Source organism: Chlorocebus sabaeus, chromosome 29 (assembly GCF_047675955.1).
Source record: "Chlorocebus sabaeus isolate Y175 chromosome 29, mChlSab1.0.hap1, whole genome shotgun sequence".
NCBI classification, from domain to species: Eukaryota; Metazoa; Chordata; class Mammalia; order Primates; family Cercopithecidae; genus Chlorocebus; species Chlorocebus sabaeus.
Window position 1 is genome coordinate 22,267,363 of NC_132932.1, and position 27,335 is coordinate 22,294,697.

At 45.8% G+C, this 27,335-nt stretch overlaps 1 protein-coding gene across 8 annotated transcripts in view; it reads right to left on the reverse strand.

Annotated features, from left to right (window-relative positions):
* Window positions 1-5,820: 5,820 nt before the first annotated feature.
* HOMER2 (homer scaffold protein 2) overlaps window positions 5,821-27,335 on the reverse strand; it is a 144,171-nt gene continuing 122,656 nt past the window's right edge. For 4 of the 8 annotated variants that reach the window (XM_007990232.3, XM_007990236.3, XM_073013082.1 and 1 more), the window contains exons 5-9: window positions 22,175-22,314; window positions 19,098-19,254; window positions 16,587-16,697; window positions 15,670-15,750; window positions 5,821-14,422 (exon numbers count right to left, since the gene is read on the reverse strand). In XM_007990232.3, coding sequence (XP_007988423.1) covers window positions 14,234-14,422; window positions 15,670-15,750; window positions 16,587-16,697; window positions 19,098-19,254; window positions 22,175-22,314 — 678 coding nt within the window. In that variant the 3' untranslated portion in view covers window positions 5,821-14,233. The remainder of the gene's footprint in view (window positions 14,423-15,669; window positions 15,751-16,586; window positions 16,698-19,097; window positions 19,255-22,174; window positions 22,315-27,335) is intronic. The other 4 variants (XM_007990234.3, XM_007990237.3, XM_007990233.3 and 1 more) reach the window with 3 other exon arrangements.

The following is a 27,335-nucleotide window of genomic DNA, read 5'->3' on the forward strand; positions in this document are numbered from 1 at the left end:
GCCCACGGGTCTGTCATGTGTGCTACCTTTTCAGAATGCAAATCCAACTCCTGTGTATGAATGAATGTGCCTCACTGTGTTGGTCTAGGCCTGATAGTCCAAGCCCCGACTCTGCACTGGCCCCTATACCCGCTGCTCCCACCCGGGTTCCCAGGGGTGTTCCAGTGGGGGATGCAACCTGTGGGCTACTCGCTGGGCATCAGGTCCAGATCCCAGAGGCAGGTCCAGTGGCTGTGCCCCAGGCCTCCTTCCCCACCACAGGCCAGGCTCAGCACCAAACTTCCTAGGGAAAGAATTTGGAATTGAAAAAGTAGCAAAATCAGAACTTCGTGGGACTTTTCTTATGCTTATTTTGCAGTTTGGTATTGTTTGTAATTACATATTTTTTTTTATTATTGTTTGTAATTATACTATTTCAGTATTTTGAGATACCAGCGAGCTTAATCAGGCTGAAATAATTCTCAGAATTCGCTTTCTAAGGGCTGCAAACACAAGAGGCCTTTGAAAAAGGATCCTTTTCAAAAGAACGTTATCACAATAAAAGTTCCTGGCCCAGTTGTGTCTTCTGTGTATCAACACTTCTCTTCCTCTTCTGGAACCTTCACTCCTTCCTTTCCCCCTTTTCCAGCCAGGCCTTGAAGTCAATCCAGACTTTGGCTTCAGGGAATTTAGAGCCAAGGAAGTGGGGACAAGTGTCTCCTGTTGCCCAGCTTCAGATCTCTGCAATCGGCCTCCAAAGCACTGCCAGTCTTCACCTTTCCCTGGCTTTCCAGCCCACACAGTAAGGGCAGCCCCTCAGCCTGGCAGACAAAACCCTCAGAGACCTGGCCGCCTCCCCTGGGCAACCGCTGCCCCTGCCACAGGTTTTAGTCCAGCAATACCATACTGCTTCCTGCCTGCCCCCAAAGGGCCTATTCTTTTAAGCGTAAGTGTCTGGAATTCTCCCTGCACCCTCCATGTCCTGGCAAACCCATGCCCATCCTTAGGTCTCAACCCCACAGCCTTTTCCACCAGGTCTTCTCTGACCTCTCTCTCCTATATGGCCATGTACCTTGTCTTGGGAGTCTGGCCCTCTGGCCAGAGGAAGACTGGCATCTGCTTCTAGCACAGCCAATCCTATGGATTGTCCTGGAGTGAAAAGCAATGAGTGGGGCCAGTCAGACCTGTGTATTCATCTGTTCATCCACTCTGTCTTCAGAATTTGAACCAGGGAATCAAGCAGGTGGTAACAGCAGCCAGAACGAGGAGGTCATTGGTTAAAGGCCACATGGCATGTGAAACCCACGTAGTTGAGTGGATTTATGGGGCAGAGGCTCTCAGACCATAGGGTATGTAAAAGCATGAGAGTGCATTGGTTTTCTATTGCTGCCATAACAAATCACCACAAAAGTAGCTGCTTAAAACACAAATTTCTTCTTACAGTTCTGTAGGTCAGAAGTCCGACATGGGTCTCACCGGGCTAAAATCAAGGTGTTGACAGGGCTGTGTTCTCTTCTAAAGGCTCCAGGGAGAAGCCATTTCCTTGCCCTTTTTGGTTTCTAGAGGTTGCCCCTGTTCCTTGGCCTGTGGCCCCTTCCTCCACCTTCAGTGCCAGCAGCATCATATCTGACCCTTCTTCCATCATCACATCTCTTTCTGACCCAAGGAAAGGTTCTCTGCTGCTGAGAACTTGTGTGATTAGACTGGGCCCACCCAGATAATCCAGGATCATCTCTCCATCTGAAAGGCCCTTTTGCCAACTACAGTAACATAGCCACAAGGTTCCAGGGATTAGGATGTGGACATCTTTGGGGACCATTATTCTGTCTAGTAAAAAGAGCTTTCTAGAATGAAGATTTCCAGGCCCAGAATGCAAGTGTCCTCATCTAGGAGGTTTTCCTGGGATGGGCCAGCAATACAAATAGCTCTGAAGCAGCTGCTCTGCAGATTGTCCTTAGAAAAATGCTACTACACAAAAGTCAAAGGACCTGAGTGGGCTGGTGACGCAGGAACAGTGAAGCAGGCACTCTTAGCCACCGTAGGCTCCTCCTGGGGTCATCAATCCTGAAGCTTGGTGTTCATGAGGTCTTCAGAATGGCCCAGGTCATCCCAGGTCTGGAGAAGTGGGGTGCACATTGGCCCCTGTCCTCGGCTGCCTGTGAGAGCTCTGCCTTGCGGGGGAGCCTCAAAAATCCCCCATCAGCTGAGTTCCATGAATGCCTGTAATGGAGCAGCTCACCCCTCCCCTGGAAGAGAGCAGATCTGGGGAAAGTAATAGTCTTTTCACCATGGTGTTCCCAGGGCCTGGGCATAAGGGGGCACAATAAATATTTGCTAAATGAAAACACGAATGATTTAACAGCTGTAAGTATGAAAAGGGTGATGGAAGAGGCACAAGTCCCCCTTCTTGGTAGTGGTTCAGTTTCATCCAGAGGGCTGGGGCCTTTGGGGCCTAAGAGAGGAATGGGGTTGGAGCAGGAAAGGGATTCCAGGGAGTGGGGCAGCATAAGCAAGAACACAGAGAGAGTGCACAGCAAGGCCTGGGCAGGTAGGGAAAGAGCCTGTGGTGTCCTAGCACCTGATCTGCCCCATGCTTTAGGAAGAAGCCTCTGGCAGCTCTGCATTAGAGGAACACGAAAACGGAGGAGATCCTCGAGGGTACGGGGAACGGCATACGCATGGGCCGGTCAGAGCAGTGGTGGAGTGAAGAGATGACATGGCAAGAGGGAGAAGCACAAGACTGTGTAACCTACTGTGCAATAAGCAAGAGAAAGGGCACAGAGATGGTAACAACTCTGGCACGCGCAGTGGGGCCACTGTTGGGAAGTAGTGGGTAGAACTGTGGCTCTCGGCAATGCAAACAGCTTTGGTGGCAGCCACAGAATTATTTCCACTCAGTGGTCTTGACTCCTGTGCAAACACAGGTCTGGCTTATCTAGCAGTCCCTTCAAGTTAAATGAAGTCTTTGTGGCACCAGACAGGGCGTGGCTACAGGGAGGGCCCAGGCAGTCAGGGCCAAGTACAGCTTCATGGAGATTCCTACAGCACAGAACAGCTCATTCCTATGTCCCAAGCATGGGATGGAGGCATGAGGTACCCAGCAGGGTAGGAACCGGGAATATCTGAGCAGATGTGGATCCCCTCTCCCCTTAACATGTTGGAATATATAAGCTCCCCAGAACTGTAAAGGACTCTCCTCTGGAGAAAGGGGAGTCCTGGAGCTGACTGAGTCAAATTGCATGAGCCTGGTGGAACAGGGGCTCAAAAATCAACACTCACTTGAATGAAGGGAAATAGAGAAGGTCCTATTTCTTTTACTCTTGAGCTGAGGGCTGGGATTCACCACCCTACACATTTGGAAAAAGCCGGTTCTGTGTTTGATAGACTTTGCCACGTGAACAGCCTGTTCCAACAGCTCTGGAAAAACCTCTTCTGGTGGGGGCTGTGTGTGGTGGCTTGCACCTGCGATCCCGGCACTATGGGAGGCCAAGGCAGAAGGATCATTTGAGCCCAGGAGTCAGGACCAGCCTAGGCAACATGGCGGGAGTCTGACTCTACAGAAAAAAACCAAAATCTTTTCTGGTGGAGTAAGTCTCTGAGATTAGCTTTTACCCCAATAGCCAGGCACACAAAGCTACATTCTGCTGCCTTCTCAGAAGGCTAGTCCCCACAGAAGAAAAGTGCCTCCTAGGTTACCTTTGTATGGGCCCTACTGAGGCAGAATATGGCCAGAGGAAGGGCAGGCATCCCCTAAACATCCCTAAGCATGGGGCTGCCCCAAAGCAGGAACCAGAAACGTTGGCACACTCAAAAAAACCCAAAGCCTAATACGCCTCAGTCCACACTACCGCTCTTGCTTTGGCTCAGGAGTAGCCCGCAAGAACATTAGCCTACTTAGGAAGATCAAGAACTTCCAAAGTATCTTGTTAAGATACAAAGGACTTCTGAAAGATTTCTGTGGACTTAAAAACAGACATAAATATTTTACTGAACTATGTATTTCTACAGAAACAAGTATTACAAGAAAATCAGGTAAGATTCACAAAGGTATACAAGTCTTTAAAGGAAAATATTTTTTCCCTTAAATATAAAAAGATCATTTGCCAAATAACATCAAAAAGAAAGCAAAAACTGTTAGAAACAAAAGAAATAAGCCGGGCGCGGTGGCTCATGCCTGTAATCCCAGCATTTTGGGAGGCCGAGGCAGGCGGATCACGAGGTCAGGAGATTGAGATCACAGTGAAACCCCGTCTCTACTAAAAATACAAAAAATTAGCCGGGCGCGGTGGTGGGCACCTGTAGTCCCAGCTACTCGGGAGGCTGAGCCAGGAGAATGGTGTGAACCCGGGAGGTGGAGCTTGCAGTGAGCCGAGATCGCGCCACTGCACTCCAGCCTGGGCGACAGAACTAGACTCCATCTCAAAAAAAAAAAAAAAAAGAAACAAAAGAAATAGACAGAAATACAATAACAGGAGACTAACATGTCTTTCTTAGTCTTAATGAATCAAGTAAATGAAAATTAAAGGTTCATAATATTATACTTTATAAGGTCAAATGAATATATCTGATTGAATTTTGTTACCTTCAGAGAATATACTTTCTTCTTCAGTTTTCTGGGGATATGTATTAAAACTAAAAATTTTTTAGGTCTCAAGAAAACATCCATGATCTCCAAAATGCACAAATTGTACAGGCAAATTGTACTCTCTTTGATAAGGCAATAAAACTAGAAGTTTGTAAGAAATGCTAAAAACAACCACAAAATAAAACTACTGGGAAATTTAAAAGTATAACTTCAAAAAATTCCAGTAAAAAATAAAGTCAAATCTGAAATTATAAATTATTTATAACTTAGAACACTAAATATAAATTTAAGGGATAGGGATAAAGATGTATTCAGAGGAACAGTCATACCTTACAATGTTAGTAACTGTGTCTTTTATTAAGGAAGAAAAAGTTAAAATGGCATGCAACTTAAGAAGGTGGGAAAATAATAAAGGAAAAAGTAGTAAGAACAAAACCAAAAGAATCATGAAATAGTAAAACAGTAAATTAAGATATAAATCTCAGAGTTGGTTATTTGAAAAGATCAATGAAACAGACTAATTCTGGAAAAACTAATGAGAACAAAAAGGGAAAGCACACACAACATGGGAATGAGGAAGCGAATACTGACTGCAACTCCAGGCCAACAAGTCTGAAAATCAGAACAGAATCACTATTTAGGAAAATGTACTTAATTAAAAAAAATTTTTTTTGAGAAAGGGTCTTGCTCTGTGTCCCAGGCGTGCTCACAGCTCACAGCAGCTTCGGCCTCCTGGGCTCAAGCCTCCTGAGTAGCTGGGACTACAGGCACACACCACCATGCCTAGCTAATTTTTAGTAGAGATAGGGTCTCACTATGTTGCCCAGGCTGATTGTGAACTCCTGGGCTCAAGCGATCCTCCTGCCTTGGCCTCCCGAAGTGCTGGGATTACAGGCATGAGCCACCACGCTTAGCCAGGAAAATTTAAATTGCCAAAAACTTACAGAATAGAAATAAAGTTTGAAGAAACCAATGAGTATGAAAAAAAATTGAAAAAAAGGAAAAAAACATATTTCCCAAGAGGCACTAGATTTGGACAGTTTTATACATGTTATAAAAACTTCAATAGAGCAAAAAATTCTAAATATTTAAATGTTTCTAGGGCATAGAAAAACAGCTTCCCAAGTTCTTTTTAATTTTAAGAAGTTAACAAACACCAATAACTGACAAAGCAGAAAAAAAAAATTACACAACTATTCATCTTATTTAGGTATGAAAAATTCCATAATAAAATGAGAAAACCAAATCCAGAAGAATTTCACAATTTAAAGCTCTTATTTTTTATTATACAAGTAATACACGATCTTTGTAGAAAAATCAGAAAGTACAGATAATAAACACAAAATAAAAATCTATGGACCAACCAATCATAAATAACCACTGTTAACACTGAAAGGAGATGTATATTAAAAGAATAATATACTATGACTATATCAAGTTTTTATAGAAATGCAGAGATGTCTTAACATTAGCTAATCTATTAATGATTCATCTAAAGTCATAATAGAGAAAAGCCAGTTGATCATCTTGACAGATGTGGAAAAAAGCCATTAAATAAAACCCCAACATCCATTACTAATAATATTTTCATCAAACTAGAAATAGAGGGCATAACCTTAATGTATAATTCCAATATTAAGATTATTTTACACTAAGAGTCAAATTTATAGTTCTGGAGAAACACTCTTCTAAGTAAAAAAAAAAATATATAAAATAATGTACAATATCAGCAGAATTATGTAAGTGTTATTTAACATTGTTCTAAAAGTACCGGTCAATGTGATGATTTGAGAAAGTGAAATAAGATTACAAACATGGGAATACAATTATCAACCTACCCAGAATTATTACCCAACTGAAAAAGGCAAAAGAAATTAACAACAGCAAAACCTTTAGAATAGTTCAGTAACTGGCTAGTTATAAAATAAATAACCAATCGCCAAGTTAAACTATTATACAACCACACACTACTCTCTTATGCAGAGGTAAGAATGAGGTAGATTGATGTGTACTGACATAGGAAGATCTATTGCAAAGAGAAAAATGCTAAGAGCAGAAGGTCTCATATGGTCAAAGTGCTAAAACATACTTTAGGAAAAAACTGATGAATATGCATCAACTGTTGACTGTTTTTCTTGAGGGAAAGGGATTTTAATTATGGGGGGCTTTAATTTTCTACATATGTTTTAAAATAATGTTTACACTTACATAAGTTTTATTTAATGTTTTAAGTCATAAAAGCAATTGATTTAATTTTCATTTTTTAAAGTAGTGGGAAAAGATCTCATTTACACAATAGTAACCACACTACAAAAATCACCTATACTAGAAAAGATAGGCTGAGAGACATAAAACATTATAAATGTACTGAAATGAAAGGTTAAATATTATAAAGATGTTAGTCCTCTTGTGTAAAATATGTAAATTTTACTCAATCCAATTTCTAATTTTTCTAAACATTACAAAATTATCTCAATGTCTTTTGGAAGCTTTTTTTTTTTTTTTTTTTTGGGATAGTCTCGCTCTGTCACCCAGGCTGGAGGGTAGTGGTGCTATCTCAGCTCACTGCAACCTCCACCTCCTGGGTTCACTGCCTCAGCCTCCCAAGTAGCTGAGATTACAGGCACCCATCACCACACCTGGCTAATTTTCTTCTGTTACTGTATTTTTAGTAGAGATGGGGTTTTGCCATGTTGTCCAGGCTGGTCTTGAACTCTTGACCTCAGATGATCCATCCACTTTGACCTCCCAAAGTGCCAGGATTACAGGTGTGAGCCACCACGCCCAGCCAGATCAGAGAATTAACTGTTTAGAAAGAAATAATAAAAGTACAAGAATAAGATAGTGGTGGATATTTATACAACCTTGCAATCAGAATTGGAAAGACCTCGCCGGGCTTGGTGGCTCACACCTGTAATCCCAGCACTTTGGGAAGCTGAGGCGTGTGGATTGCCTGAGCTCAGGAGTTTGAGACCAGCCTGGGCAACATGGCGAAACCCATCTCTACTAAAAATACAAAAAGTTACCCGGGCATGGTGGCATGCACTTGTAGTCCCAGCTACTCGGGAGGTTGAGACATGAGAATCGCTTGAACCCGGGAGGCGCAGGTTGCAGTGAGCTGAGCTCACGCCACTGCACTCCAGCCTGGGGGACAGGGTGGACCATCTCAAAAAAAAGAAAAAGAATTGGAAAGATCTGCATAAGCATGACAGCATAGGTAGCAACCATTAAAAACAAAAAAAAAGTAACAGATAAACTTGACTAAAAGGTGTTTTTTTTATGTCAAACGTTTTATTTATTTTTTTTGAGACGGAGTCTCGTTCTGTCGCCCAGGCTGGAGTGCAGTGGCCCAATCTCAGCTCACTGCAAGCTCTGCCTCCCAGGCTTACACCATTCTCCTGCCTCAGCCTCCTGAGTAGTTGGGACTACAGGCGTCCGCCACCTCGCCCGGCTAGTTTTTTTTTTTTTTGTATTTTTTAGTAGAGACAGGGTTTCACCAGGTTAGCCAGGATGGTCTCGATCTCCTGACCTCGTGATCCACCCGTCTCAGCCTCCCAAAGTGCTGGGATTACAGGCTTGAGCCACCACGCCCGGCAATGTCAAACGTTTTAAAAAAGCCATACATGCAACTTAAAATCTTGTTTTACAATGTTTATGAAATAAAGGTCATAAACCATCTTAAAGGGTCACATTTTAACAAAAAAAACATTTTTTTTTAGCTCTTTGTCCCCAGGGTAACTCCGGTGTTAAAGAGGAAGCAGTACACACTCACACACTGCAGGTGGGAGTATACTTTGGGACTGTCTTTCTGGAAGCAATTTGAGGCAACACATATTAAAAGTCCTAAAAATGTGCATACTTTTTAATTGTTGGGACAGGATATGTTATGCTGCAGTTAACCAATTAACCCTGAAATTCCAGTGGTTAACACCTAAGGTTTATTTTTTTTATCCATGCTACACGTCCATGCAGGGTGGCAGGTGAGGGTAACATGAGGGGAGAAGGGGGCTGCTCCATGTAGTCACTCAGGGATCCAGGCTTGACAGAGGCTCTGTCCCTGGGACATCAGGGAAGGGAAGACAGACACTGCGGAACTGCCCATGGGCATTTCAGTCTCTGCCTGGAGCTTCATATCTCACCTCTGCTCACATTTCATTGGCTAGAATTAGTCATAGGACCCTGAATGAGTACAAAGGGGTTGGAGGGTAAAGTCCCATATGCCTCAGAAGGAAAGGAGCCACAGATAGGGAGGCGTGTACTTTTGAGCTGGTAATAACTTCAGAAAATTATCCTAAGTAAATATTCTGAAAAGTTCACAAGGATGTTAGAAGAACTTCATTATGTCCTTGACTACAACAGTAAAAAATTGAAACAACTTAAGTATCCAAGGTACAGCCTACATAGAGGTTAAAAATAATGTAATTACATATTTACTGATACAGAAATCCATTCACAATATAGCATTAAAAGGGATAAAAGTTATAAAACAGTATGTATAACATGATTATATTTCATGGAAAAAGTAATAAAACACACATATGCATAGAAAAAAGTCTGAAAAGATAAAAACAGAAATGTTAACAGTGGTTATAATCAGATGGTATAATAACAGGTGATTTTTTTTTTTTTACTCATCTGGAATTTCTTTAAAAAAAGTATTATATTATTTATGTACCACAAAAGCATTTGAAAAGGGAAACAAAAAACAGTACTCTTGGGAGAGTTCACTTATCCACTCCACTCTTATCATTAAACTAAACTCTTACATTTGATGCGGGGAATGTCTTCTTGCCTGTCATATCGTAAGACGCTGCTCTCACAACTGATGTAAAGTCGAGACTTTTATTAAAAGCAGTACAAGAGGGTAAAAACAATAACACAGCCCCACAGCTGTGAATCATCAGTCCTGCCCATCACTCGCCAAAACACACACCACTTGGGACTCTGCCGTGGTTTGTCGGCTCTTGCCAGGTGCCTGGGGGGGTCTCAGGGGCCTGGGAGACCACTTTGCCGCAAGACGGTGCACTGTCAAAGAGAGTAGGGCACTGCACAATTCCACTTCAAACAAAAGACCTACAAACTCTTCTTCTGGGAAATGGATTCCAGAACATAGAACATCACCACCAGAAACAGAAAATAAAGTCTCCTCTTAGACATACATATTTTTAATTGAAAACTCTTCCTTACTGTTTCTCCCACTTCCCCTTTTGCTATTTCTTCACACACACACACACACACACAAGCACACGCACGCTGTCCTAAGTTCACTAGAACATTTCATCCAGTTCAAAATTCTTACCAAAGCCACCTTCCTGCCTGGGTAGTGTTTAAAGCCAAACTAGAAAACCCATATTCTTGAGATAGGTACATGGAAGAGACATGTAAGTAACACACATTTCTAGACTAGACAGGAGTCCCTCTCCATGCCGAAACCCCTATCGTCTCCAGAATATATACTGTTTCTTTGGGGAAGCCATGTACTCAGAAATTATGGTCCTTTTAAACCATGCATATCATTTAAAAATATATATGGACATTGATCTTGCAAGCTTCTAGTTTGCAAGTGCTTCAAAATCTAGTGACGTCTCAAGGCAATGAAATAATTTAACTTCTAGAAAGATGAATGGAACAAACAATCCGCTTCTGGATATTAGCAAAGACCAGTGGCTGGCTCCCTCTTTCGAGTGCCTGTGCTAAGTCACATCACATCTGCCTTCTTCCCAAAGGTGCACCTGGCCACACGTGAGGTCCTACCATAAGGTCCCCAGCATGTCCTGTGGTTGGCTCTCATCCAAAATTGTCCCTGGTTTCTATAGAGAAGGAGACTTTTCTAAAGATAAAGAGCCCTATTAAAATGGGCAGATGATGATGTTTCTGGGAGACATATTCACTGTATTATGCTCCACCCTTTACTTGATGTTTTGCATCAAATGTAGTCTACATCAGGCAGGCGCCTGCCCACCACCACCATGAAGGCTAGAGACCAACTGCCCTCTGTGCACAGTCTTCCTGGGTGTTGATTAGGTCCCAGTCAAGCTGCTCCCACCACTGAGCAAGGTTGCTCCCTCCCCAGAAAGCCAGAAAGGAGTGCATCTCCGGGAAGGGGCCGGCAGTGGACAGGCCACCCCCAGCCAGAACTCTTTTCCATTCCTGCGATCTCAGGGCCTCCCACTTGTTTTGAACGTACTGCTCTGCCTCCACTAAAGCCATCAATAAAGAACTCGGGGTGTGTTTGTTTTCCATAGAACGGGCCTCACAGGCAGACACATCATTTTAACCAACTTTCTTGGAAAGATTCCTACAAAACCAGAATCATTTGAAAGTTGAACTTATTGTTTATAATGAACATTCCTAGATGTCATTCAGATTCACATCTTTGTAAACTGTCCTTTGCTGTGGACACATATTAAAATAATATGATTGTAATATGCTCTTATCAAGATATAAGAGAATTATTTTCTCTTGGCACCCACGGGTCACCAAAGGGACTAGAGTGGCATGGCTCAAAAGATACTGCATCAAGGTCTGGGAGACCCGAATGCAGAGTCCACGCTGCTGGTCACCACTGGGTGACCCTAGGCGTGTCACTTTCTCTGTCTCTACTTCCCGTCTGCAAAATGCAGGTGACAGGCTCTGCCCTGTTCTCTCACCCAATTAAAGTCTAATGTGGTGGCAGGCAGGAGAGATGAAACTGAGGGGCCACACAAGTTCAATGTCTTGTGTGGATACTAGTTCTCTTTCCCTCCAAGGCCTGACCACACTGTCCCAACCTGTCGCTCTGTTGGTTTTACATTCCCCAGGCAGCACTAGGAAGGCTTCCTCACCACTCCCAACTTTAAAATGCATCCAGCTGGGTCTTGACTGGAATGAAAGGTTATTTTTAAATGTCCTCTTGGTTGAAGGGTTCCAAGTTTTAGTTGATCTCTTTTAGACACCAGGTTTCATGGAGGCAGAAGGAAAGCGTATCAAGGTATAGCAGCCAGTCTTGGAAATGCCAAAATCAGGAGACCTCATTTGCAAACTGAAAATGCAGTCCTGGCCCTGCACCTTCCAGGCAGCACAAGCGGCTGCGATGCTCACGGAGTGAATGGCTTACGTTCTGCCTGCTTCTGGTGTAAGGTTATGACAACAGTACTGAGACTGAGCTGGATGTCTGAATAAACGAGGGCACGTCACACCAGCTCAAGGGAGCACCGTCCAGGTTGCTCCAGGGCCATTATTTTAAAAGAAAGTAAATGAAGAGACACTAAGATCTTCAGAGAAAAGCAGAAGGAATGTAAAAGTTCAGTGCTTTTGTAAAAGCTGTTGTGCTTTCACGGCCAAGCCCAACTTACCTTTCCCTTTAAGGGAGTGCCTACTACTCTTAGCTCCGGGGCTGCAACAGCTGTAGAGCTGGACACACAGCAGGAGGAATCCAAGTTCCTTACCTGCTGCCCACAGGATGCTCACCACACTCTTCAGTGGTTGGTGAGCTGGGATCATGGGTCTCGACTGCACAGCAGCCCACTGTGGAATGGCTCTTCCAACATTTTCTACACCTCCACTTCCGGAGTTTTCTAAAGTCACTGCTATCAGAATGCACAAGTGGCTTTGGTAACTACTATGTGCACGTGTCACCTGAGCATTCTCTTGTCAGTCAAGAGGGCTCTTTCTAGATTCATAAGTCACCTGATAGAGGCAGAGGTCATCTGAAGACCCAAGTGGAGGGTGTTTAGAACCCAGTGTCCACCACTTCCGCACAGCCACACACCCAGCCTGCTGCTAAGCGGACCAGGCTGGCTTGAGAATCCCCTCATCCTGCTGCTGGGCCACGGGGCTGACTCACAGCCAGCTCGGCTCTCTGGTCTCCTAGTGCAGCCAGTAGGGAAGTGCTACCAACTGTCCTGAGAGCCATCTGGAGCTCTGGAGAAAGGGCAGGGCCAGCAGCAGACTACCCCGAATCACAAACAGGGCTGGCCACACTTTCCACTTCCTGTCTGCCAAGAGCCCTGTGTACTCAACCAAAGCCCCCACTTACCCTGCGGGGGCTCCTCTAAAAGTGCCTTGGTGCTCCAGATCCCCAGCCTTCCCTTCTGTCCGCATCCCAAACGAGACTCCCTGGCTCAGAGAGGCGTCTCAGTGAGGGAAAGGGAAGGAAAGCAGGAGGACTCATGTGTTCACCTTGGGGCCCGGGGCACCTGTGTGCAGACCCCATCTCCCTCCCTCCCTCAGGTTGTTTGTTCATTAATCCAAATTCAGCAGGGAGAAACTCTAACTGTGTCCATGGGAGAAGGTTTCTAGAAGGAGTAGTCCTCTTAGGTGGTTCTCAAAGGGGTAAGGGGGCACCAAAGCCTCCCCCCTTCCTAAGGCATATAGAGATGTGTGGGGCCAGGGATTCAAAACATCTTGCCACACACCGGCAATCTCCCAGGGCAGGATGCCAACAGCACCCACAGGCCCGCTGGCCCCACTGAGCAGCTCTGTGAGAGAGGAGAGGTTTATGGCTGCAGTTCCTTCCCTAGGAGAAACCAACAAAGGCAGGAGGCAGAGCCGGGTGGAACACCTCTGTCATGAAGGACACGGCTTGTCAGCTGAGCTGCCCTCTCCCCCTGATTGCCTGCGATTTCTTCTCAATTGTCCAGACCCTTAAAAGAATCCCACCCTAGGTCCCAAGCCCTGGGCAGCCCCTATACCTGGAATCCCTGGGTCACCATTCCTAGGGGAGAAGGTGATTCAAGGGTCGGAGAGCCCCAGGGGCAGAGCATCACGGATGGGCTCCAGGGGCCTGAGACCAGCTCCTGCAGCTTCCCCTTCTCCCTCCCTGCCCCAGGGTCACCCAAGCCCCAGCTTGGGTTTGACCGGACAGTCATGTCTGATAACTACCCAGCACAGCAAAGATGGTGCATCATTCAACAGGGTCCCAGCTCTGCTGTGGGGTTTGATTAAAACATTAAATTCTGTGTACACATTTAGTAAAACAAACATTTATTAAGCACCTACTTAGTGCCAGGCATTGTGCTAGGCACCCTCACTGTGTGCTGTTCCCACAGCACAATCATCTGCTCAGAAATTAAAACCAAGAAAAGGAACACTGTCGCAACCATACAAACTGGGGGGCAGGGGCAGTATTGTGGCTGCAGGCGACTCCCGGGTCAGAAAATGCACCCACCAGAAGCTTGTTTTCCATCTCTCAATAAGTTTCCACTAAACAGTTGTTTTAAATAAAGCCTCTCGATGTTGATGGAGAGGAATGTTGTTCTCTCTGTGCCCCCCGGGGCTGGTGCCTGATGGACATTCAAATACTCTGAATGCTATTTGATAAAAGGAGCCTGATGGCCTGGTGTAAAGAATATCAATATTTGGATTAGAAAATGCATTTTTTCAGTTCATATGGTTGCAACAGCCCTTATGAAAGATATAAACATCCCTGCCCTGACTGCGTAAATGTTGAAGGTAGACCTAGTTCTGGATTCCTGAGTCAGAATCTTCCAGTTGTCCACAACCTCACAAGGCCAGAGAAGCGAGAGGAGATTTCTATTCTGGAAAGGAGTGGACGGCACAACTGGTTTGGAAACACGACAAACTGCGCCTGCATTTACAGAAGCAATGCACACAGAAGAACGTCCTAGAGCTATCTGGTCTCGCACACACGCTTGGGACTCACAGGCGGGGCCTGGGCCTCGGCCAGCCCTAGTTATCGGTGCCCAGCTTGGAGAGGCCTCGGCGGAAGTCATGCAGGTCGTCAATCTTCCCATCCAGCACCTCCAGGAAGCTCTTCAACTCCACCTTCAGGTGGCGCTGTCGGTATTTGCTCTCCTCAATGTCTGTCTTTAAGGAACGCACTTTGTCTTCCAGGTTTTGATTGTCTCTCTCTGCCGCCTGGCAAAGCAAAAGGGAGAAGGGTCTGGAAAATTGAGTGATGAGAGTCGTCCTTCAAAACCTGCTACAGCTGAACCAACCATTCTCCATCCAACCTGAGGGCCTGGGCAAGGGCCTAAGCTCCCTAGAGACATGCTACCCCAGCACACAAGCCTTTGACCAAGACATCAGAAGGGAAGCAGCAGGCACTTCAGTGACCTCCTCCTTTCCTGCCTGCTCTCCCACTGAGGGACCGACACCCAGCCCGAAAACCCAAGACCCAACAAAGCAGGCAGAACACAGAGTCCTGCCTGAGGGAGACCTCACACAGGGCCCAGCAGGGAAAGTCTGAAATCCCCGTCTGAGTGGCTAGCAGAGACCACATTTCAGTTCCATCCTGAGAGACAGAAGAGATGGGAGAGCGGCTCATTCCCCTGGTCCCACAGAGACGCGTGGCCTCCTCAGTCCCAGGCCAGCCTCTGGCCCTCGGTGAGGAAGGACTGGCCATGCCATTGACTCAGGGACAGCCAGTCTGTGCACCCTCTGATGCTGTTACCATGGAGATGGTCTGTGGCACTGGGCGCCACAAGCCTATAGAGACACATCTAGGTGAATCACATGCAGGTTCCCAAAGACAGGACAGCTGTGAGTCCTTAAATGAGCCATAAGCCTTGCATTCTTCATATCAGATAAGAGCTTTATGTTGAGGGCATAAACAGAGACTTTTCTGAACATGTGCACAGGAACCAGTTACTATTCCAGGGTCGTGTAACTACATGAAGCGCCGTGTGTATATCAGAGGGCCTGCAGGGAGGAGGCCCTCCGAGGGGGAGGAGGCCCTGAAAATCCTCATTTTAGTGATCAGAAATCTGAGCCTAGGGAGGAAGGCCTGCCCAAGGTCAGTGCCCAAGGTCACTGGCAGGGGAGTGGCGGAGGTGGCCCCACACCCTGACCCTGGGCTCTCAGGCCACCACCCCCGCTCCTCACTCCCACCGGGGTTCTGCAAGGAAACAGTCGTCTACACTGTGGTGATGCACAGGAACCTTCACAGAACTGGAAAAACCAAAAGACAAACGCTGCCGAGTCTGCCCCAAGGGCAGGGGTGGATGCGGTACCATCCGGCCTGCAGTTACCGCCAGCTTTTTGTGAATAGAAAATCTCTCCTTCAGCATTCTCAGTGTGAAAGTGATGGGAAGCAGGAAAATGAGTACCATGACATTTGTGCCTTCTCGTCTGAGCCAGGATGGCTGTGCCCCCCACCCACGTACCTCTAGCTTCTCAGAGACATATTCGCACTCTGACATGAGCTGAGGTATGATTTCACTTTGTTTTCGGAGATCTTTCAGCTCCTACATGAAAAAAATTTGAGATAGAACATGAAAGCAAGTCAGATAAAATATATTCTTGGAAATCACCAATGTGTGCATACTCGTGGAAGCCGCTTCGGGAACCTGTTCTGTTTGCATAGACAGTGATAGCGACCACGCGAATACTTCAACTCAGGGAATTCCATGGGCGAAGTGTGTCACACGCCTTGTCATGTGAAGTCTGTACACAGCACAACAAGGCAGATGTTTTTCCGATTTCTGTTTTATAAGTGGAGAAAGTGAGGTCTAGAGAGTTTGGTAACGTGCGCACAGCCTCCAACATGTGCGCACTTAACTGTCTGACCCCTAGAAAATAAATGACTGTAGGCCAGGCATGGTGGCGTGTGTCTATAGCCCCAGTTACACAGGAGGCTGAGGTGGGCAGATTGCTTGAGCCCAGTTCAAGACCAGCCTGGGCAACATAATGAGACTCCATCTTAAATAAAATAAATAAATTAAAAAAAATTTTTTTTTTAAAATAAGTGATTACATCATGGTTCTCTAGCGGCATTCATTTGGTAGCAAAACTCAACTTCTGAGGACAGATGACAAGCGTGTCTGAGTGTCTTGTGAAATGTTCAACTCCCTTGTGAATCTGCATGACTGGCTATAGAACAGGGATGACAGGGAGGCGGCAGAGGTCATGGGGAGGCCTTTGCTCCGGCCTGTCCGCACCCTGGTGTGGCTCCCAGCTCTCTCTCCATGCTGCTATCCAGGCAGCTGCCAGGGCCAGTCATATGCCCCAGCACACCTGCTGTGTGCCACCCCGCAAGGCCAAGAGGACACCAAGGGGCCCTGCTCGGAGCACCATTACTCACTGTCTCCTTTTCTCGGAGCTCTGCCTCCAGCTCCTCGATCCTCCTCTTCAGTTGTGTGTTCTTCTCCTTCTCTCTGTTGATCTCACTGCATTGTTCTTCCAGCTCATCAATCTTCAGTACACACCATACAGGAAAGCAGGGGCGCCAGCTTACGTTAGTCATTAAGCAAGAGATCACCACAGCTACCCTTCTGTTTTCTTTTAAAATAAACCCTAACCTAATCCACTTATGAGTTTTTCTTTGTGGCTATGAACAAACCCCATGCAGCTCCATCATGGGGCTGCCTGCACCGCTTGCGTGGGACCTGCTTCGCACATGATGCCTTACAGAGGTATCTTATCGGCAGAGCCAAATAAGTAATAAAACCCGCCTTCAAGATGCTCTGGGCTTCTGGTTTCCTCTCATGGCTGTGAGGAAGTAGATTCAGATTTGCTTTAAGGACCCATCACAAGCAAGGGCCAGGTGTCCCTGGATTGATGTGCTTTCCCCCAGAACGATTGTTACACCACTGTAATCATGTCCTGCATTATTCTGTTTCATCTCAACGGTTTAAGCCAGCAGGGTAGAAAACCAGGCAACTCATGGTACAGTGGCTGCCAAAAGGGAAGCAATGACATTTCGAACATTATAAATCAAGGTGACCTTCCCCTGGGGATGCACATGGAAGGGGCCTGGCCTGTGGGCCTCTTCCCTGAGGCTGAATGGCAAATCCCCAGATTGCATCTTTCCGTCCTTCCCAAGGCTGACCCCTCAAAACGGTTATCTGTGTGGAACAGGGGTGCAAGGGCCTGGCACTCTCACACTGCCATTGGATGCTGGGGGCCAAAATGTGTGTGCAGAGTGGATAGCAGGCGTGGACCCCCCATGCAACACAAAAGCACTGCAGTGATGAAGTCCCCCGAACAGGCAGCAGGAGTCCTTGATATGAAGGGCACCCAGGACGCTTCCCAGAGGCAGCCTGCACCAAGCCTTGGGGTCTGAACTCCCAGCCCCTGCTGCCGCTGGAGACCACACCAACTTCCGCCTCCACCCCTGGGAGGCAAGCTTGTGACATGTCCCACCCAGGGAGGTCGACACTCCTCCAAGGGAGCGAGTTGTGTGTGATGATCTTCCTCCACTCCCCCCCGCACTGCTGCTGGCTATCAGACTGAGACCAAAGTGAGAAACTCAGCTTTTCTTGAAAATGCAAGAAAGGGCAATCGATCCCTCTGGCAGGCAGATCTGCCAGGCCTGGGGTGGGAACGTGCAAAGTCAGCAATTGGCCTGGTGCCCAACCGTCAGCACTTTCAGCACCAAGATGAAAAAATGACACGAGACACTTTTATGTGGCATTAGCATGAAAGTAAGACAGTGTGATCAAGGGCTGGGATGCAGGGGCCCTCCAGGTTGGGCAGGGCAGGGCATAAAAGGGGTCAAGGGGAAGTGAACACCAATCTAAATGGGACCTGTCCCCCTAAAACCCTGCACTGATGGAGCATACTCCAGAGCCTATGTGTTTATAGCAGAAGGATTAATCACCATCAAAACGAGGTTAGCAGAGAAACCTCAAGACCTCAATGGGGGATCTCTGGCCACCCCAAAAGCACCATATGAACTGGAGTGTGACTAATGACAGGGAAGGTTACAGGTGCATTTTCAAACAAATAAAAATGCCAGGATCGGAGAGTAGAGGGCGTACGACAGGTCAGCACCTGTCCACCCTCCTCATGCCTCAAGCACCACAATCCTTTTCCCAACTCCAAATTTACATGTTTAGAAATAATAATGTGAATGGAAGCAGGACTTCCAAGCAGGTGCAGCTCACCATCTCCCAAGTCTGTTTCTCACCTACCCTCTGGGTCCCCTTCCTCCATGGAGGATCAGTGAACCACAGAAATGCTAAGGGAGGGAACTCTGGGAGGGACAAGGCTGACACCTCCAGTTTATCTTCTCCTCAGTAAGGGGAATTATAAAACTTGGTTCAGAAAAGGTAACGAGTCTGGCCAGGCGCAGTGGTGCACGCCTGTAATCCCAGCACTTTGAGAGGCTGAGGCGGGTGGATCACCTGAGGCCAGGAGTTTGAGACCAGCCTGGTCAACATGGTGAAACCCTGTCTCTACTAAAAATACAAAAATTAGCCAGGCGTGGTGGCAGGCGCCTGTAATCCCCACCTACTTGGGAGGCTGAGGCAGGAGAATTGCTTGAACCTGGGAGACAGGAGGCTGTAGTGAGCTGAGATCACGCCACTGCACTCCAGCCTGCACGACAGAGCGAGACTCCATCTCAAAAAAAAAAAAAAAAAAAAGAAAAGAAAGAAAATAAAAACAGAAAAGGTCAATTATGTATGTGATTAAATTCCTACTAAGAAAGGCAGGGAAGGGGAGGGATGTTCCCGTGGGAGAGGCAGCAAGTCTTCCTCCAGCCATGGGGCTAAGGGCAAAGTTGGGGGTGGAGAAAAAGGGTTGTGGGTGCCCTCATCTCCTGCTGCCCATGCCAGCTAGCCTCGGGGTTCACTGTGCCCACCGCACCCACCTTGTTGCGGAGCCGGTCATTCTCGTCGCGGCAGATGGAGAACTGCCTCTTCCACTGCTCCACACTGGCTGCCGACTCCTGCAGTGCTGTGGTCAGCCGGGCATTGCTCTCCCGCAGGGTCTGCAGCTCGATCTCCCATTTCTTCACGTTGGCAGCGCTGCAGGATGGGGACGGGCAGTGACGACAGGGTGGGTGCTGTCCCGTCTGGCTGCGCCTCCGCCCACCTGGGGAAGGCGACTCCGCCACCCCTCAGCACACCCTTGGGGGGCCCACGCCCTCTCCCCACAGTGAGCTGGCAGGTGGGTGTGGCTGCCCTGTTCCAGATCCAGGAGGGACTGGTTCCTCTCTCTGGTGTGGACATGTCATCCTGTGGTCTATTTTCTTAAATCACCTTAGAAGAGAACACAATTCTGGGGCCAGGCGCAGTGGCTCACACCTGTAATCCCAGCACTTTGGGAGGCTGAGGTGGGCGGATCATGAGGTCAAGAGATCGAGACCATCCTGGTCAACATGGTGAAAACCCACCTCTACTAAAAATACAAAAAATTAGCTGGGCATGGTGGCGGGCACCTGTAGTCCCAGCTACTTGGGAGGCTGAGGCAGGGGGATCACTCAAGCCCAGGAGTTCAAGGCTGCAGTAAGCTATGATCACACCACTGCACTACAGCTGGGGTGACAGAGAGTCTGCCTCAAAAAAATAAAAAAACCAAACAAATAAACAAATAAATAAATAAACAAATCTAGCTCTCACAATTGTCTGATGAGTAAGAAAAGAGACCGATTGTGGTTCTGCCCTTTGAAGTACCTGACAAAGAGCCACAGTCCAAAGGGAGGTGGTTGGATCTAAGGGTCACATGTGCTTTCTGGAATTCCTAGGTCAGATCACAGCTGGGCGAGCTGAGTGGGAGAGGTGGGTGCCAACCCTGTGGCAGCTCTAGCTGGGGAAGGGGACAGGCTGCCTCTGGTAGACTCCTGAAGAGACTGTGAGTGCAGCCTTGAGTGGAACACAGGCCCTCTGAGGTGATGGAAAGTTTACTAGCTATGTGACCTTGGGCAAGGAGTCACTTTGTCACCTGGAATTCAGTTTCCTCAACTGTAAAATGGGGGGAATTTCAAAATGACAGCTTCTCTTATGGACTGAATGCTTGAGACCTCCCTAAATTCATATGTTGAAACCCTACCTCTAATGTGATGGTCTTAGAAGATGGGGGTGGGGAGGTGGGGCGGCTGGGGGGCTGGTGGGGCGAAGTTGAGAGGTAATTAGGATTAGGTGAGGGCATAAGGATGGAGACCTTATGAATGGGATCCAGGTCTTTACAAGAGTCCTCAGAGAGCTCACCTCCTCTCCCCACCTGTGAAGACACAGGGAGAAGACTGTGGTCTATGAACTAGGAAGTAGGCCCTCACCAGACACCAGATCTGCCAGTGCCTTAATCTTGGACTTTCTAGCCCCTACAACTGTGAGAAATAAAGATTTGTTGTTTAAGCCACCCAGTTCATGGTATTTTGTTATAGCAGCCTGAGCAAAGACTGCTTCTAAGATGATACAGCATTTTTTTTTTTTTTTTTTTTGAGACAGAGTCTTGCTCTGTCAACCAGGCTGGAGTGCAGTGGCATGATCTTGGCTCACTGCAACCTCCGCCTCCTGGGTTCAAGTAATTCTCCTGCCTCAGCCTCCTGAGTAGCTGGGCTTACAGGCATGCACCACCGTGCCTGGTTAATTTTTGTATTTTTAGTAGAGATGGGGTTTCACCATGTGGCTCAGGCTGGTCTCGAACTCCTGACCTCAAGTGATCCGCCCACCTCAGCCTCCCAAAGCATTGGGATTACAGGCATGTGCCACCGTGCTGGCCAGTGAGCAGAAAGCCCTGGGTGTGCTCATGGGACCGCCCTACACCATGAAGTTCAGCCCAGCCTGTGTGGAATGCTCCACATTCTCAAGATACAAAATCATAAGCACCGCTCATACAGTAAATTAAAATCTTACTGATATCATTATGGGGATTGTGTTACATTTATAGATCAATTTAGGAGAAACTGATACTTTGAAAATATCAAGGCTTTTTGCCACTTCCCAACAAAATGTCTATTTATTAAACAATTATTTTATAAACATTGAAATCATTTTAAAGTTTGCTTCACATAGATCTTATATATTTAAGTTTATTTCTATAGAGTTTATGGTTCTAGTTCATATTGTAAAGGATCTCTTCTTCAAATATATATTCCACATGACTTTTTTGTATATAGGTGACTAAGTTTTGTGTGATTTCATATTTTTAATAGTTTATGTTTTCACATGCATTTCTCGGACGTTCAAATTTTTTTTTTTTTTTTTTTTTGAGACAAGAGTCTCACTCTGTCACCCAGGCTGGAGTGCGGTGGTGCAATATCAGCTCACTGCAACCTCTGCCACCTCCCAGGCTCAAGCAATCCTCCCAACTGAGCCTCTAGAGTAGCTGGGTCTACAGGTAAACACCACCATAGCTGGCTAGTTTTTAAAATAGTTTTTTTAGAGACAGGGTTTCATCATGTTACCCAGGCTGGTCTCAAACTCTAGGCTCAAGTGATCTGCCTGCCCTGGCCTCCCAAACTGTTGGGATTATAGGCAGGAGCCACCGTGCCTGGCCAAGAGTCAATCTTATAGATACATAAATGACGAATTTGGTTCCTCAAAAACAAAACAAAGCACAAGCACAGGGGTGCATCCACACACACACACACCCCCTCTCTCCACACATGTACACTCACACAATCACACATACTCTAACATACATACTCTGACACTACCACACTCACGCACATTCGCCCTCTCTCCACACATTTACATACACACAATCTCTCTCTCACACACACACTCTCTCTTTCCCACACACACACAAATGGATGCTGATGTGGTTGGCCAGAGCAGGGCCATAAAGCCAGCTGGCCTTCCTTTCACCAGGAGACAAGAGTGGATGCTCCAAGCAGGTCCCAGTTTTCTCTCTCAATTTCCTGAAACCCTGTCCAGCAAGAAAGGCTTCCTGGGAAGTGTTGAAGGTGGAGAAAATAGGATCTGGATTTTAAAACAGCCTTACCTCTGCGTCAAGGCAATCTTCAGCTTATCATTCTCAGACTTCAGGTGCGTGTTGGCTGGACCGGTGTGAGAGGCCTTTTCATCGTCCGTCCCATTGACACTGGATGCCTGAGTAGAAGATGGGGTTTCACGCCCAGATTCCTGGCCAAAGTGAATTATCTTCACACGTTATTGCTTGCCCGCATATCGGCAGCAAGTTAGGCATAATAAGAAACTGTTTACGAGTGTGGATGAACCAACTCATCCAACCAGAATGCAGCAAAGACTAACAAGTTTAAAAACAAAAGAAAACAAAGCCTAACAAAGACTATCAAGACCAAAGAAAAAGGCACTGAAGAGACCATATGGAGTTCACAAAGTCTGTGTGCTTTACTGACAAGGGAACACCTGGGCCAGTGCTCAGAGCCTTTTTACTTAAGCCTTATGGAGAAACCTACCAAACTTGGAGACCTGGTCTCCCGAAATACCACAGGGCAGAAGCCACAAGGGAGGAGGGACTGTTAGAAACACGGAATGAAAAAGCACATATTAGAAATGGAGACAACTTAAATATCTTGGGGCTATGGAGAGTTAGATCAACACATTTATTAAAGAAACAAGAACCAGGTCCTAAAGTTTTCCAGCTCCCTTACTACTGAGTGTTGTTATGAACATGCTCAAGTGTTTTCTGTAAGTCATACCACGTAGAGGTGGAATATCAGCTGGTGCTAGATAAGACCTTAGAAAGATGTTATTTAGCCTCAAATAAGCACATGGGCAAAGGAAGAAACTAGAAGAGAATGGTGTACAAATCCAAGTTTCAATTTCTGAATTTCAAAAAAAAAATGCCATAAACAAAATGAATATGAAACAAAAACCTTATATACGCAGCAGCACATAGGAAAAACAAAATGTTGGCCGGACGTGGTGGCTCACGTCTGTAATCCCAGCACTTTGGGAGGCTGAGGCAGGCAGATCACCTGAGGCCAGGAGTTTGACACCAGCCTGGCCAACATAGTGAAACCCCGTCTCTACTAAAAATATAAAAATTGGCCAGGCATGGTGGTGTGTGCCTGTAATCACAGCTACTTGTGAGGCTGAGGCAGGACTCAGGAGGCAGAGGTTGCAGTGAGCTGAGATTGTGCCACTGCACTCCAGCCTGGGCAACAAGAGGGAAACTCTGTCTCAAAATTAAAAAAAGAAAAAAAAAGTTAGTATCTTTCCTATATTGACAAGCTCTTAGAGTCCTCAACTTTTAGAGCTACATGCTGAAATATTTATGGATGAAATTAAACATCTGGGATTTGCTTTAAAATATGGGGGGGGCGGGGAACAAGTGGGTGCATAAACAATTGGTCATCATTTCCTAATTGTTAAAGCTGAACTATGGGTATAGGAAGGTCCATTATACAATTATGCCTACCTTTGCATATGTTCAAAATTTTTTTGTGTTTAAAAAATAAAGCTCTTGAAAATCAATACCACAAAAGATGAACACCTTAAAAAAGAGGTAGGTAATTGATATTTACAAAAGAAGAAAAGCATACAATCGATAAACATAAAAAAATATTTAATCTCACTAGTAAAGGAATACAAAATGAAGGCCAGGTATGGTGGCTCACACCTGTAATCTCAGCACTTTGGGAGGCCAAGGTAGGCAGATCGCTTGAGGTCAATAGTTCAAGACCAGCCTGGCCAATATGGTGAAACCGCGTCTCTACTAAAATTACAAAAATTAGCCAGGCGTGGTGGCAGGCGCCTGTAATCCCAGCTATTGGGGAAGCTGAGGCGGGAGGATCCCTTGAACCTGGGTGGCGGCGGTTGCAGTGAGCCGAGATCACACCACTGCACTCCAGCTTAGGCGACACAGCAAGTGTCACAGCAAGAGCTCAGGTCCACTGGCCTCAGCTTCCCAAAGCACTGAGATTACAGGTGTGAGCTATTGTACCCAGCGTTAAAAAAATACATACAATAACCTCTATACCTGGGAAAATATCAGGAAGGGTAAATACAGCTAAAGCTTAGAAACAAAAAGTCATTCCTAAAAAGTCCATTCTTTCTTTCTGTCTCAAAAAAGAAAGAAAGATAGAAAATAGAAGAGAGAGAAAGAGAAAGAAAGAGAAAGAAAGAGAGAGAAAGGGAGAAAGAGAGAGGAAGGGAGAAAGAGAGAGGAAGGGAGGAAGGAAGGAAGGAAGGGAGGAAGGAAGGACTTTTCATCTGTCAAATTAACAAAGCTTTACTAATGAGGGTGTAGGAAGAAAAAGCCTTATTCACTGCAGGTGGGAGTTAGAATGGTATTTTCTGCAGGCTAAGTTTGTGGTATGCATCAAAAGCTTTAAAAACATCCATACCTTTAACCCAATATCTCCATTTCAAGAAGCTATGCAGAAACCACCAAATGCACAAAGATATGCAAGAACGTTCATCACAGTGTTATTTATATTAGTGAAAAATTAGAAATGCAGATGTCCCGAATTATAGAAGGTTAACCGAATAAGCTGTGATACAAATACTAGAATGCTGTCCAGTCATTAAAACAGTTTTGAAAAGGAATAATCATGACATAAAGTTGAAAGGTATAATATAAAATATATGCTGGAAATCTATGTTAGAAAGATACACACCAAAACACTAACAAAATATCTTCAAGTGGTGAGAAGGTAGATGATTTTTATTTCCTTCTTTATAGTATAGTATATTTTTCCTTTATACAATAAACATGTACTACATTTATAGTCACAAAACAGCCCCACATTAAGTGTTTTTGTAATTAGGCTGTTTAAATATCCAACTATTCGGAAAACTTAAAAGTGTTCATATTCTAAGAGATTCAGGAAATCAAGTAATTGTGTGATTACTAATTTTAAAAAGCATACAAGGGCCGGGTGCAGTGGCTCACGCCTGTAATCCTAGCACTATGGGAGGCTGAGGCAGGCAGATCACCTGAGGTCAGGAGTTTGAGATCAGCCTGGCCAACATGGTGAAACTCCGTCTCTATTAAATACAAAAAAATTATCCGGGCATGGTGGTGCATGCCTGTAATCCCAGCTACTCGAGAGGCTGAGGCAGGAGAATCACTTGAACCTGGGAGGCAGAGGTTGCAGTAAGCAGAGGTTGCAGCAAGCTGAGATCATGCCACTGCACTCCAGCCTGGGCAACAGAGTGAGTCTCTGTCTTAAAAATAAACAAACAAAAAAACAAAAAAATAGTCTTTCCTTTTTTCTTTAAATAGAGATGGGGTTTCGCCATGTTGCCCAGGCTGGTCTCATGAGCTCAGGTCCACTGGCCTCAGCTTCCCAAAGCACTGAGATTACAGGTGTGAGCTACTGTACCCAGCGTTAAAAAAATACATACAATAACCTCTATACCTGGGAAAATATCAGGAAGGGTAAATACAGCTAAAGCTTAGAAACAAAAAGTCATTCCTAAATAATGCATATACATTAAATAACATCTTATTACGTATACATGTATTTTTAAGATTTAAAATACTTAGCTTATGCCTGTAGTCCCAGCTACCTGGGAGGTCAAGGCAGGAGGGCTACTCGAGCCCAGGGGCTCGAGGCCAGACTGGGAAGCATAGCAAGACCCCGTCTCAAATACATAAAACAAACTTTTGAGAGGGAGCAAATATTAAAACAAAATATAGAGAAATTCAGATATTAAACTCAAAGATATCACTGTACTATGTGGTATTCTCAAAAAGATAGTATATTAGAAACTTTCTAAATCACGGACCATTTCAGATGCTGAATTTCATAGATCCTCAGAGATTAATCAAGTAATTAGCATACAAAATTAATGATATCACTTAGATCTTAGATTATTTAGAAAGATTCAGGAAAGTTCCTGTCTACCTGAAATTGAATTCACATGCATTTCCATAGGTCCATGTGGGTATATTTTGTATGATGAGGCCAGAACAAGGTATTGGAAAGATAACTCAAGGTAGACATAGGTTCTGCCTTTGTGAAACATCCTGAACCACCAAATCTCCTGTCCCAAGGGTCAGCCATAGCGCTAACAAACCCAGGGTCCCTCTCGGCATTCTCTTCCCTCCTCTGAGCACCAACATGTTGGGCACACTCCCTCCTGGGGTTCAGCGATGCTGGAATTTCTCCCTTCCTGTCTTCTTTGCTGGCTCCCATTTCATAACTGGGCCTACTTCCTCGGGCTCCAGCATCTGCCCTCCTCTCTCCACTACTTCTTTGTGCACCTGAGGCTGCAGCTACTGCCCCTGTGAGGCTGATGGTCAAGTCTAGAGCATCGATCTTTACTGCTCAAGATGCCCAGGCCTCCTGGTTCTCTTCCTGCACCCTGTCCTCATTTGCGACCCCCTCCCTGGGCTTTCCTGACCCAGCCATTCTCTCCTTCACAGTCCCCTCAACAATCTTTCTGCCCTCAGTCCCTCTGTGCCTGCCTTACCATCTGCAAGCAAGCTGACCCTCTCTGGTGATATTCAAATCAACAGTCACAAAACACTTCCAGCGTCCACCAACTACCCAAGAATAATTAAACAAATAGCTAATAAATAATAAATTACCCACTAATGAAGAATTCTAGGTCTTCACAGTTTCTCCAAGCACACCTCCATGCCTCCCACAGCACGCCTCAGCTGCCACCAGGCAGACTCCCGGCTACCTTGCTAGTACATCACACTTCTCTCCTGAAGTCTCCCTTTCCCTGGCTTTCTACATATAACCCTGTCACTAGGTCAAGACTTCCCCCACCACCACATATACTAATCTAGACATCAGGAAAGCGGGTCTGGAGAACCTGGTGTGTTCATTTCAGGTTAAAATAGGTCCTTTTCAGTCAATCATCACACTTTCGACAGACTATTCAATTCCTGGTCAAGCCAGATCTCCTCTGTTAAGACAGAACTGTTGGAATACCATCTTACACCTGACCTCTGTTAAAACCGGAGATAAACACAAGGGCTGTCTGACATCAAGTCTCTCTCTTGTGGGCGCAAGGTACCCTACATAAAACTCACCTCCCAGCACAGCCAGGAGATATGCTGTCTCGCCACTGGCATTTAAACACAATGACTACAGAATGTCTCTCTGGGGCCAGGATGTGCATTAACTCGAATCTCATCAACCATTTTCTGTCAGAAATACAGTACCACATCCTAAAAAATTCAAGAGTCTCATAAAAACATGTCACTGTGATCAGGCTAA